We start from the raw sequence: 12,234 nt of genomic DNA, 5'->3' as shown, positions 1-12,234 counted from the left end.
AGACTTCCTTTTGTTTGTTTTAAACCTGTTGCCTGTTAATTTCATTGGGTGACTCCTAGTGCTTGGTTATGTGAAGGGGTGAATAACACTTCCTTATGCACTTTCTCCACCCATCATGATTTTATAGATCTCTATAACATCCCCCCTTAGTTGTCTCTTTTCCAAGCTGAACAGTCCCAATTTTTTAAAACCACTCCTCATATGGAAGCTGGTCCATACCCTTAATCATTTTTGTTGCCCTGTCTGTACCTTTTCCAATTCTAATATATCTTTTTTGAGATGGGCCAACCAGAACTACATGCAATGTTCAAGGTGTGCGTGTACCATGGAGTTATATAGTGGCATTATGATATTTTCTATCTTATTATCTATCCCTTTCCTAATGGCTCCTAACGTTGTTACCTTTTTTGACTGCCTCTTCACATTTGAGCAAATGGTTCCAGAGAACTATCCACAATGACTCCATGATCTCTTTCTTGAATGGTAACAGCTAATTTAGACCCCATCATTTTGTATATATCATTGGTGTTACATTTTTCAAGGTGCATTACTTTGCATTTATCAACACTGAGTGTCATCTGCCATTTTCTTTTGCATTCACGTAGTTTTGTGAGATCCCTTTTTGTAACTCTTTGCAGTCTCCTTTGGACTTAACTATCTATAGTAATTTTGTATTGGCTGCAAACTTTTCCACGTCACTGTTTATCCCTTTTTCCAGGTCATTTATGAATATGTTGTACAGCACTGGTTCTCATACAGATCCTTAGGTGATCCTGCTATTTACCTCTCCACTGTGAAAACTGACCACTTATTCCTACCCTTTGTTTCCTATTTTTAACCAGTTACTGATCCGTAAGAGGATGGTTCCACTTATCCCATGACTGCTTACTTTGCTCCTTTGCTTTGCCTTTGGTGAGGGATCTTATCAAAGGCTTTCTGAAAGTCCAAGTCCAAGCATGATTAGGGGTTAGCAGATTTCCTGAGCCACAGGACATTTCACAGCATGGTTAGACATGCTGCTACAGGGTCATGTGAGTGCTACTTCTCTGGAAGGTCATAGAAAACTTTATCTGTTTTTAAAAATAGTTACCTGTACCATCCCATTCCATATGCACTGCACAGTTTGTGAGCATGTGTGTGGGGATGTGTCTTCCTACTGGAAATGCATCTCTTTTGATAAAACATTTTGGAACATGTACTGAGTTTGAAGACCTATGAAATACCCGTACTGTGGATTTAAAACTGGATTTTCGATCCAATAAATTAGATCAACCCCATGAATGTTTTTTTGGTTAAGAGCATTTAAAAAACACAAGCCTGAAACCAATAACCCCTGCTTTGTATTACAGGACATTTCCCTCAGATGTGTTGTTAACCTTTGAACATAGGGAGTGGTAATAGAAATAAACCTGGTAATAGAAGTATAAGTTATGTTTTTAACATAGAAAACTCTCGTGCCTTAATACATCAACTCTCTCTGTAACTGGACACGGAACTGTCAGGTACTAAACAGTGACTTTTGAAATGTAAATAGTTTAGAGTAGCTAACTGGAGTTTAGTTGCATGGAGCAGAGAGGATGGGAGGGGGAAAGGAAGGGAAGACTTTGCAGAACATCTTTGCTGTCCTTGGCGGGTCTTGCTGTGAGAATGGGGAGGAAAATACTGATGTTCTCAGAAAGCTGTTGGGCAAAGTTTTTCCCACCTACTGTAATGACCACAAAAAATCTGTGTCCCAGTGTTAAATCCAACTTCATTTCATTTAATCCAGGGCAGAGCACAAAGAAGAAAAAGAAGAAAATTAAAAATAAAATCAAGTCCCAGGAGTCCTCACTGGAGCCACAGAACGAAGGAATCTCGGGTACCTTTGGTCAGTATTTCCCAAGTGAAGTGTGTATGCAGGAGGGGATGCTGTACATCCACTGTACATGTTCCTGCAAAGAGTGGGAAGGGTTCAATCTGCTATCGTCTGTGTTTGTTGGATCAGGAAAGCTTGTGAAATGTTATGGCCTGTATTGCGTCAAGTTACTGGTGGATTTCAAACTGACCATGGGGAATCCTCTTTGCAGGCTTCAGAGTAGTAGCCATGTTAGTCTGTATCAACAAAAAGAATGAGGAGTCCTTGTGGCACCTTAGAGACTAACACATTTATTTTATTTATTTAATGCTGTTTGCATTCAGTATCTTCCCCCAACTTGCTGCTGGCCTGAGGAATGGTTGGGAATGGTATGTTCAGTCAGCAAGGAGTTGTGAGAGGTATTGGTTTGATTTGTTTTGCAGCACAGCTTGTAGCCTGGGATGATCCCAGACTGACCAGTGATGGTTATCTGGGTGGGTATTGGAGAGCAAGGTTTAAAAGGGATAGCCAGATGTGCCCAGAGGATTCTGAAAGCATACAATGGTTCAAGGCAACTCTGATACTGTGACATACCAGCATATAATCCAGATTACTCGGTGGCTGTGTCATCCCTGCCTTGTAACCTGGGGTGCCTTGCCATGCCTTGCTCCCGTAGCCTCCAACTGGAGTGCTCATAACGAGCCACCAGCAGGTAGGCCATTCAGAGATGTAGGTGTGTAACTGTTGCCTGCCAGTCATACCCTGGCACTGCCTCTAACCAGCCTGGTTATACTACAGGATGACCCCAACACACTCCCAGTCCCGGACTTTCCCCCCAGAAATGTATATCTTGTGCAGTCCAGCCCTCTCCAGGACAGTTCATTATTCCTTTAAGGGAGTAATATACAGCAGCGTATCATGATAAATGAAGTTACCCAGACACTTTAAACACACTGGATTGGATGATACAATAAAACAAGTTTATTAGCTACAAAGAGAGATTTGAAGTGAATACAAATAATGAGGCATAAAAGTCAGAAATGGTTACATGAAAAGTAAAGATAAAATGCTTACTAGTACCTAATTTAACAAACTGTATTGGATTCTAGCAACATTTCTCACCACATACTTCCAGCAAGATTACTGACCAAACTCTTCAGGTCAGGAGCCACCCCCCAGAGTCCAATGGCTGTTTCCTTTTGTCTTCTGAGGTGCGGAGAATGTGATGGGCAGGGAGAAAGGGTGTCTTCTCCTCCTTTTATTAATTTCAGTCCCCCTCTTGAAAAACATTTCCAGCTGAGAACCAGGAATTAGTCTATGTAGAAGGATGTTCCCTTCTGGGATTTTTTCACACCTGTTAGAGCTTTCTTTGTTTTCCCTTCCTGCTTGATGACTCTGTTTACTGTTTAAATGCAAATTAAGGCAAGCACACATTCCTTTGTTTAGGACAGACCTGTTTACCAACTTCTGCTTGGGCGGGGCTGTGGGGTTTGGAATGGGGAAATCTTATATCGTCACATACACTGTTGCCACACGTATGTTATCAGGACAATACTGACCAGTGAATTACACGTTTTCAAATGATGCCTTACAAGGCATACCTTGTACATAGATTATTACAGTAGTGTGTTAAGTGTGAATACAGGGGTGTATTCCATCACAGATGCCCTTTATTCCTAGGGGTGAAGTCTGATTTGAGGGCTTGAGAGTGAGGCTGAAAAGGAATGGGGATGAGGGGCAGCCTGTCCAGAAAGGAGGGGAATACTTCAGCCCTTTAGCTGAGACTGCTCTCAAGGGATTGTCAGACATCAAAGTTCATTTGATTTTCCAAAGTTATAACTCAAAAGTCTGCACCAGGTGAGTGACTCTACTCTCTCAGAGGATTTCTCCCCAAGAAAAGACAGCTGTCTTTTTTTATGGTGATGGCTGGTGAAGGATATAGATGTTTCTGCATACATTAGCTGAAGTGTATTGTTAATGCTGTTTGGCCTCTCCACAAGAGGGATGGGAGAATATCTTTAAGGTTATTAGACAGAGTTTTGGAGGTTATTTTGGCTCAGATGGGCAGTTTTTGCTTAGATGAACAGAGAGCTCTGTTATTCATCTTCCTGCTGGTCTTAAAACTATCCTTTCTTTAGAGCTAGCTTATGCGTGGCTGAGTGGTGGCAGCAAGCCAAGCAGGAAGCTACCCCAGCCACTGATGCAGAATGAATTCCTTTTCTAGACCATCCTGCTACACTTGCTGGAAAGAAGTAGACTTGCTCCTGCTCCTCTTTATTTGAAGAGGGCTGGAGAAAGGAGCGGATAGGGAGTTATGAATTATGGGTAAGCTTTGTTGTCTGTGCTCAACATTATCGTTGGGGGAGGAGGTCTCATGTTGTCCTAGGGTCTGATCCAAAGCTTATCAACATCAATGGGAGCCTGTCTATTGACTACATAGATTGTAAGGCTAGAAGGGATCGTTGTAATCATCTAGTCTGTCCTCCTGCATAACACAGGCCAGAGAACCTCACCCCATAACTTCAGCATCAAGGCCAGAACTTCTGATCTAATGGGCTTTGAATCAGGCCCATAATATACTGTCCAGGAACAGGAGTCCTGCACGCTCGTGATCAGTTTTGCTCCAAGATGTTGCTGGGTTCCCATTGTCTTGCTCAGCAGCAGGATTTAAAATCTTTCCTTTGTTATTAATGATGGGTCTTTATTTTCTTAGACTTGTATCGAAGGGCAATACTGGCTCTGAAAATGAGGCAAGAGTGGAGGAAGCAGCCTTCTGCTATCACTCCCTGAAGAAAAGCTTCATATTGTTGACCGCATAAATATGGTCTCCACCAGGCATGAGAAGTTGATGGCAGATTGTTCTGTGCTGTTATTGCTGTTGGTGTGAAGTTCTATGTTCCCCTCTACCAGTCCAATATATCTGTGCTCCCACTCGAACCTCCCAAGTCCCAAAGGGTAAGTGTCCACAAGCATGTGCAGTCAGTATCATCAGCTCAGGCAGTGAGACTGTCTAACCTAATGGAAACTCTGCTTGAGAGACAAGATTCTCGGGCTTGTGGAGTCTCAAGCAGCGAGTCTTCAAACTGTAAAGACCAATATCCTCCTCCTAGGGCTTGTGGGAATGTCTGGGATTCACACATGGAAGCTGAAGTGTCACACGTGTAAAGAGTTCTGCCAGCAACCTGGATGCAAACATCTGAATAAAAGGAAATGGAACATTTCTACACCTGACTGGTTTTCTGTGTCTCTTCTTAATGTTCTTTCTCAAACTCTCTTACCCTGTGGTGGGATAACAGGGAACCAGACCAAGTCCCCTCATCCAGTAGGCCAGGGAAGAGGTCTGTGCATGATGCAATCTGTCAACCCAGAAGAGGGCAGCTGGTGTCCATACAAGCCTAGCTTCACAGGGCTGGGGCTGAGTTAGTAGATGTAGATTGAATAATTATCCAACTGGAAGATATTTTTTTTCAGTGACAAGATCAGGAAGGCAGTTTTGGATCCCCTGTGAGGGGGCCTCACTGGGTGTTCAACCATGCCAACTGAGGCTTTGTTTCTGGAGTCCTCTCCCCCAGGGACCAGCTGGTGTAGGATAAGTAAAACCGTGTGTCATCTGCATATTGCTGTCACTTGACTCCACCTTGTCTGACCAGTTCACCTACTGAGTGCTGGTCAATGTTGAGTAGGACTGGAGAGAGAATTGATTGTTGTGGGAATCCACAAGTGAAGGGTCTGTTGGCAGAGGTGCACTTTACTCTGAGTCATCCCACAGAAATGAATGGGACTAATCATGCGTGAGCAAGAGTGGCAGAAACTGGCCCAAAATGTTTCCATGAATAAAATGGCTTGGCTGGATGGGATCATAACCCTGTCTAGCATGTCCAGCCCCACTGTACTGCAGACTCTGACATGTGCATCGACACACATCTTTTATCTGTCTCCTTATGCATAAAGCCATAACCACACACATCCTGTGAAATATTATTGCACATAAGATCGGCATGTGTGATGTGATAACAGCCCAGGAGTGTGTGGCTGCATCCAAGGCATGCTTGCATATACTATAAATGCATCATGGAGAGGACTAGTTTTTTGTTTTTCAGCTGTTAGTGTTTCAGCGCTGTATATATATGCATGGCTCTGAAGCAGGGGTGGGCAAACTTTTTGGCCTGACGGCCACATCTGGGTGGAAAAACTGTATGCATGGCCATGAATGTAGGGCTGGGGCAGGGGGTTGGGGTGCGGGAGGGAGTGTGGGGGATGCAGTGTGCAGGAAAGGGCTCAGGGCAAGAAGTTGTGGTGCAGGAGGGGGCTCAGGACAGGGGTTTGGGGTGCAGGATGGGTTTGGGGTATGGCAGAGGCTTGGGGTACAGGAGCGGTTTGGGGTGTGGTAGGGGGCTGGGGTGTGGGGGTGCAGGAGCGGTTCAGGGTATTGGCTCCAGCCCGGCACCGCTTAGCTTGAGTGGCTCTGGGGTGGCACTGGCACACAGCAGGGCTAAGGCAGGGTCCCTGTCTGCCTTAACCCCCACCACTCCCAGAAGTGTCCAACACCATGTCTCTGCTGCCCTTAGGGGAGTTGGGGGGAAGAAGGCTCCACGGGCTGCCCACGCCTGTGGGTACCTCCCCTGAAGCTCCCATTGGCCGTGGTTCTCTTTTCCTGGCCAATGGAAGCTGCGGGGGGCCATGCCTACAGGTGAGGGCAGCGTGTGGTGCCCTCTGCCCCTGCCTCACCCCAGGGCTGCAGGGACATGGTGCTGGCCACTTCTGGGAGCAGCACGGGGCTGGCAATCCTGTGGGCTGGATCCAGCCCACAGGCCATAATTTGCCTGTCCCTGCTCTGAAGCCACCACAGAAATGTATATGCACCAGCTGGATGCTTTTGACATGAAATAGCAACAGCATATTGAAGGCGTATGGTGGTTCCACCATGTTATGAACAAGGATGTAAGGCACTGGACCAACCAGCCACCAATGTCTTCTCAAATGACTATGCCAGCTCAGGTGGCTTGGTCATCTGCTCGGTGTGCCAGAGTCCCTACCAATCTGCCAGTTTTATGTGGTTAATCCAACAAAAGCTGGTTGGCGAAGATCTTGAGGAAGGTCTTGCATATGTTGGAGGGTTGTCATGGCTTTTGATCTCACCTGCCTCAGCCTTAACATAGACTTAGCCATAACATTGGTAGGAGCCAGATTTTCTGGAAAGAGGTGAACTGAATTGTGCACTCAGCGCTCCACGAGCAGGAGAATTAATCAATGACTGAATGTTAGAGTATTTGTACAGTATGTTCACAAGTTCACAGATCCTATTGGTTTGTGGACAGCAAGAACTGCTGGGGCAATTCAATTAATTGGGAGACAAACAGGAACATTATCTGGCCTCAGTTAAAAGAAAAGGGCTATTGAAATTCCCTTTGGTTACATGATCTTAATTGTGTGCCTGAGGCCTGATAAGATGTGGGGTCCAAGAGACATTCTGGCAGGGCCTGCACCTCTAATAAATAGCTGATATCAGAGCTATCTAACTGCTCATGGCTACAGCATGTTTGTCTCCGGTACACATGACACCAGGGCTCATCCTAACAAACACAGCTCCTGTCTCTCTGATGCAGAAGCCACAATGCATTATGTTTACTGACACCGCTAAATGTGCTGCATTAGCACCTGGCGCAAGCCAGGGAAAGCAGTTAGTTCCTAGTACCTTATGTCTCTGAAGAATGGGAGCACTAAGTTTGCTGCAGCTCTGAAGGAGGACGTTGAGATGTCTGGCCTCCATGACAGAACTCCCGGCTGTCCATCAGGCTGGACAGGATGGCACGCAGCTGGGCTATGACATCTTCCACCTGTAAAAGAATAACTCTCTAGTCCTTTTGTTTAGGTTTCCGTGCATTTGTCTGCCTCTTCTGTTAGGGTTTGTTTAACTCCATGAGATTTAATCTACAATTAACCACTAACTTAACTGACAAACACCCAAACCCAAATAGTTGAATAAGCAATTTATTCTTTTTGACATACAAGTTTTGCATTTGATATGAATTTTCTAAGGGGCCGCTGGGGCTGGTAATGAAATGTCGCTTGTGCTGCTGCATCATGATTGTGAGAAAACTGTGGACAGAACACCAGGCACTTTCTCAGGCATTGAAGCCCCTGGACTGGGAGTGGAGAACTCTGAAACAGCATCTCCTGTGGAGGAAACAAAACAGCGGTAATGACATGTCCATTTGTACCATATAAACCCTGCACTCTTGCACCATGTTGGCAGCCAGGGAGGCCAGTAATAAACTATGGCCAAGCTCTGTATAGACAACAGTGTGCTAACCAGTAATTACAGATTTGATGAAATATTGTCGGTGAAAGGCTAGTTGGGGTAAGAAGAATAGTCTAGTGGGTAGAACACTGGACTAGGCCTCAGGTAGGCAAGGGGGTCAATTCCTGGCTCAACCACAGACTGCCTGTGTGACCTTGGGCAAGTCATTTAATCCACCCTGTGCTTCAGTTCCCAGCCTGTCAAACAGGGATGATATGTCCCTACCTCACCGGGGTTCTGTGAGTCTAAAAGCCATTAACAATTGGGATGCACTTAGTTCAGACAGTGATGGGGGTTATATAAGTACCTAGATACCTGTTTCCTCCCGTAATGAGGCGCCTTTATTTCCAGCATCTTCGCAGGACAAGGCAAGCTGCACCATGAGAAGAGTAAAGAGTCAGGCCTGGTCTACACTATGCGTTTAAACCAAACTTGGCAGCATTAAACCGATTTAACCCTGGACCCATCCACACAACGAGGCCCTTTATATCAATATAAAGGGCTCTTTAAACTGGTTTCTGTACTCCTCCCCGACGAGAGGAGTAGCACTGAAATCGGTATTAGGCCATGGTTGGCATTACGGGTTAGTGGCTGGCCCATATCCTGTGCGCATGGCGTATTGGCCCTCCAGGCGTATCCACTATCAGGCATTCACGTGACTTGCTCTGGAAGGCAGTCTGAACTCGGATCTGCACTGGCTGACGTTCGAGGTAGACCCGGAAGCCCCGTGAACTTTTGAATTGCATTTTCTGTTTGTCCAGCGTTGGAGCTCCGGCATCAGTCACGGGTGGGCGAATTGCAGTCACCATAAATCTCTTAAAAAAGAGTTCGCCAGCCATGGACGTGTACTGGATGAGATACTTTGATGCTGATCGCGCTGTACATGTTGGGGAGACAAATCTGGTTTCTATCAGAGCTCGCTGTTACAGATAGACAATGACAAAGCCATTGTGAATAAAAAAATCTCACAGGCTGATGATATACATGAGGCCACAGCAGGGACTCAAGCACAGTGTCGCGTGTACAAGCAATTAAAGAAAAGCCAAAGATCAATATGGAGCGCTGCATGGGGAGGGGAGGGAGGGGGTAACTCGAAGGCTCCACTATCCCGCACTCTCGAGAAAGCATTTGCATTCTGGCTGAGTGCCATGCCTGTAAGATCAACCAACTTGTCCAGGGTGGTTCAGAGGTAATATTCTTGTCAACTTAACAACGCCTCCTCCCCATCCATCCCGCTGTGAACAGAAAAGGGAAAAAATATGCTGATTATTCTTAATTTATTTCACTACCTCAGTACTGTATCTAGCCTGCATGTCTGCAGATGTAAGCCGCGGTGCGGCACTGGCTATATCGAAGCCAGCAGCGCTCTCCCTCCCCTCCGACCTCTCCGCAGTGGCAGATGGTACAGTAACAAAAAGGAACTGATAGGCCGTGCATCATCACTGTGAGTGGCTAGTGACTGGCTGGCCTCGGGTGAGCGATTGCCTTTGGGTGCACTGGGTAAAAATACGAGATATGATTCTCCGGGTCCATTCCTGGCAGATGGTTAAAACGGCTGATAACCGCTCCTCATCATAGCAGAGGCTGGGGCGGAGCTCCATCAGCCACCTCCCACCCTTGTCATATCTACAGAATAAGATTCTGGTACTTGCCTAACTATCTGCAGTGTGGCGATGCTGGGCTCCCTCTCCCTGCCACACCATGTTAATGTCTCCAGGACTTTATAGACATGCGAGTTGCGATGGCTGCCTCCCCCTCATTTTAATCTAACTAAACAGTCCAGTGTTTCTATTCCTGGCTATTGTCTTTATTACTTCATCACACAATCATGGGGGGACAACTGGCAACGTAGCCCAGAAGGGTTGGGGGAGGAGGGAAGCAACGGGTGGGGTTGTTGCAGGGGCACCCCCGAGAATGGCATGTAGCTCATCATTTCTGTGGGATCTGACACGGAACGGCTGTGCTTTCTGGTTCTCTAGTACACTTGCCAGATATTCTAGGCAGGACTGACTGTATTTTTAGATAAAACATAAAGGAGGGAGTCATTCCCGTTTTTGTCTTTGCGCTCCCAGCTGACCTCAGCGAAGGCCCTCCAGGAGCACCCATGACAGCAGCAGATGGTACAGAATGACTGATAACTGTCATCTCATCACCAATTTACAATGGCAGATGGTGCAATAGGGATGGTAACCGTCTCTGCTACCTTGCAAAGGCAAATGAATGCTGCTGTGTAGCACTGCAGTTCCACCTCTGTCAGCAGCATCCAGTACACATACAGTGACAAAAGGCAAAACAGGCTCCATGGTTGCCATGCTATGGCATCTGCCAGGGCAATCCAGGGAAAAAGGGCGCGAAATGATTGTCTGCGGTTGCTTTCACAGAGGAAGGAAGAGTGATGACATTTACCCAGAATCACCCACAACACTGTTTTTCCACCATCACGCATTGGGATCTCAACTCAGAATTCCAATGGGCAGGGGAGACTGCGGGAACTATGGGATAGCTACGGGATAGCCACCCACAGTGCAACGCTCCAGAAATCAACACTAGCCTTGGTACAAGGACACACACCGCTGAATTATTGTGTTTTGTGTGGCTGCGTGCACTCGACTTTATACAATCTGTTTTACAAAACTGGTTTATATAAAATCGGAATAATCCTGTAGTGTAGACATACCCTCAGTGTATGATTCTGTCTCATTCATGCTCTTCAGGGCTATACAGCTACTGAATGAACAACAAGAAGCTATTATCTTGGGGGCGGTGTTGTAATTCCAGCTGTGGTTCTCGTGATGTCAGGAATGACAGGAATGAGGCTGGAGGCACTAGATGTAATTATAGCCTCCAGCATGTGGATTAGAGTGTCAGAGTTTTCTAAGCGGTCTCTAACCCAAGCTGCTGGACAACAAAAGAGCTGACCTTCTAATCTAGCCCAGTGCCTGGATTACTTGGTGAGCACACAGAGATCTTGAAGGGAGGCTGCCATCTGGCCCAGAAAAGAACAGCGCCCTATTGATTTCCTTTAACAAATTCAACCCAAACCATTACACCTGGGACCATGTAAATATCAGCCCTCTTCACTACTTACCCCATCCTGGAGTTAAGGTGACTACTCACACGAGCTACAGCTGTTGTATTGGCTCCAGTTTCCCCAAGCATTTGCCGCTTTAGCTTGTGAATTATGAATACCAGATGGGGTGAAAGCAGCTCAGGGGAATGAAGATGTTTTCACTGAAGGATGGGAAAAGTAACAACTGACTAATGTTTTCTACTTTTAGGGTCCATTGGACCATGTCTTGGAAAATAACAAGACCTTGTTACTAGGCTGTAAGTAATGGCCAGTGGCATGGATCCCTCTGAGTATTTGTGTCTTCATCCATCAGTCCGTGCGTTTGTCTCCTTTTAGGTAAATAAGACCTCAAAGCTGATCTCCAAGAGAGCTGATAACGCATAGTCAGGAGCAGACTGACCGTAAGTCCAAATCTTTCTCCTGGCTAGCAGAGACCTGCAGAGGGCAGGAAAACTGGGGCTACTGCTATTTATTGCTGCTTTATGAAAAAGCTCTGAAAGAATCTTTCCAAAAAAGATTTCTGTTTTCTTTTTTCACTTTAGAAATTCAGGCCTTGTCCACCCTGCTGGCAACTGGCGAACGAGAAAAATCACAGGAGTGAAAGTTTAGCAACAGGGAAGAGAAGGGATTTTTTGCCAGACTCAGATTGGGTTTTTTTTTTGTTTTACACCTATTTGATGAACACTTGGGAGACTGGGTGCTTTTGTTAGAGGCTGCACATCATCACCCCGTCAGCTGAGGTGTGGAAGCTCATAATAGACATGGAAGACCCCAACCTGTTCTCTAGCAAAATCAGAGAAGATCAGGCTTGACGTGCCTAATATTTTAAAAGGTTAAAGAAAAGAGGGGGGTGTTTATTTATTTCTAAATAACCCTGTCATAAACGGATAGTTAAGGGTTAATGTCTCTTTTGCCTGTAAAGGGTTAAGAACAGGGAACAACACCTGACCAGAGGACCAATCAGGAAACAAGATTTTTCAAATCTCAAGGGAGGGAAGTTTTGGGTGTGGGTCCTTTGTTCTGTGTCTC

General features: G+C 45.8%; 2 protein-coding genes across 3 annotated transcripts in view; one reads left to right on the top strand and one right to left on the bottom strand.

Annotated features, from left to right (window-relative positions):
* The window catches only part of ARL13A (ARF like GTPase 13A), a 32,291-nt gene extending 27,260 nt beyond the window's left edge, over window positions 1–5,031 (top strand). Inside the window, exons 9-10 of one of the 2 annotated variants that reach the window (XM_032772213.2) lie at window positions 1,769–1,867; window positions 4,548–5,031. In XM_032772213.2, coding sequence (XP_032628104.1) covers window positions 1,769–1,867; window positions 4,548–4,624 — 176 coding nt within the window. In that variant the 3' untranslated portion in view covers window positions 4,625–5,031. Of the gene's footprint in view, window positions 1–1,768; window positions 2,213–4,547 lie in introns of those variants that run through there. The other variant, XM_032772211.2, reaches the window with a different exon arrangement.
* Window positions 5,032–8,719: 3,688 nt separating this feature from the next.
* Window positions 8,720–12,234, bottom strand: part of LOC116819997 (fibrous sheath-interacting protein 2-like) — a 75,456-nt gene continuing 71,941 nt past the window's right edge. Inside the window, exon 7 of the mRNA XM_075068998.1 lies at window positions 8,720–8,950. Coding sequence (XP_074925099.1) covers window positions 8,720–8,950 — 231 coding nt within the window. The remainder of the gene's footprint in view (window positions 8,951–12,234) is intronic.

Source organism: Chelonoidis abingdonii, chromosome 8 (genome assembly GCF_003597395.2).
Source record: "Chelonoidis abingdonii isolate Lonesome George chromosome 8, CheloAbing_2.0, whole genome shotgun sequence".
Lineage (NCBI taxonomy): Eukaryota > Metazoa > Chordata > Testudines > Testudinidae > Chelonoidis > Chelonoidis abingdonii.
The sequence above is the reverse complement of the archived record's forward strand: the minus strand, read 5'-3'. Positions and strand labels throughout refer to the sequence as shown.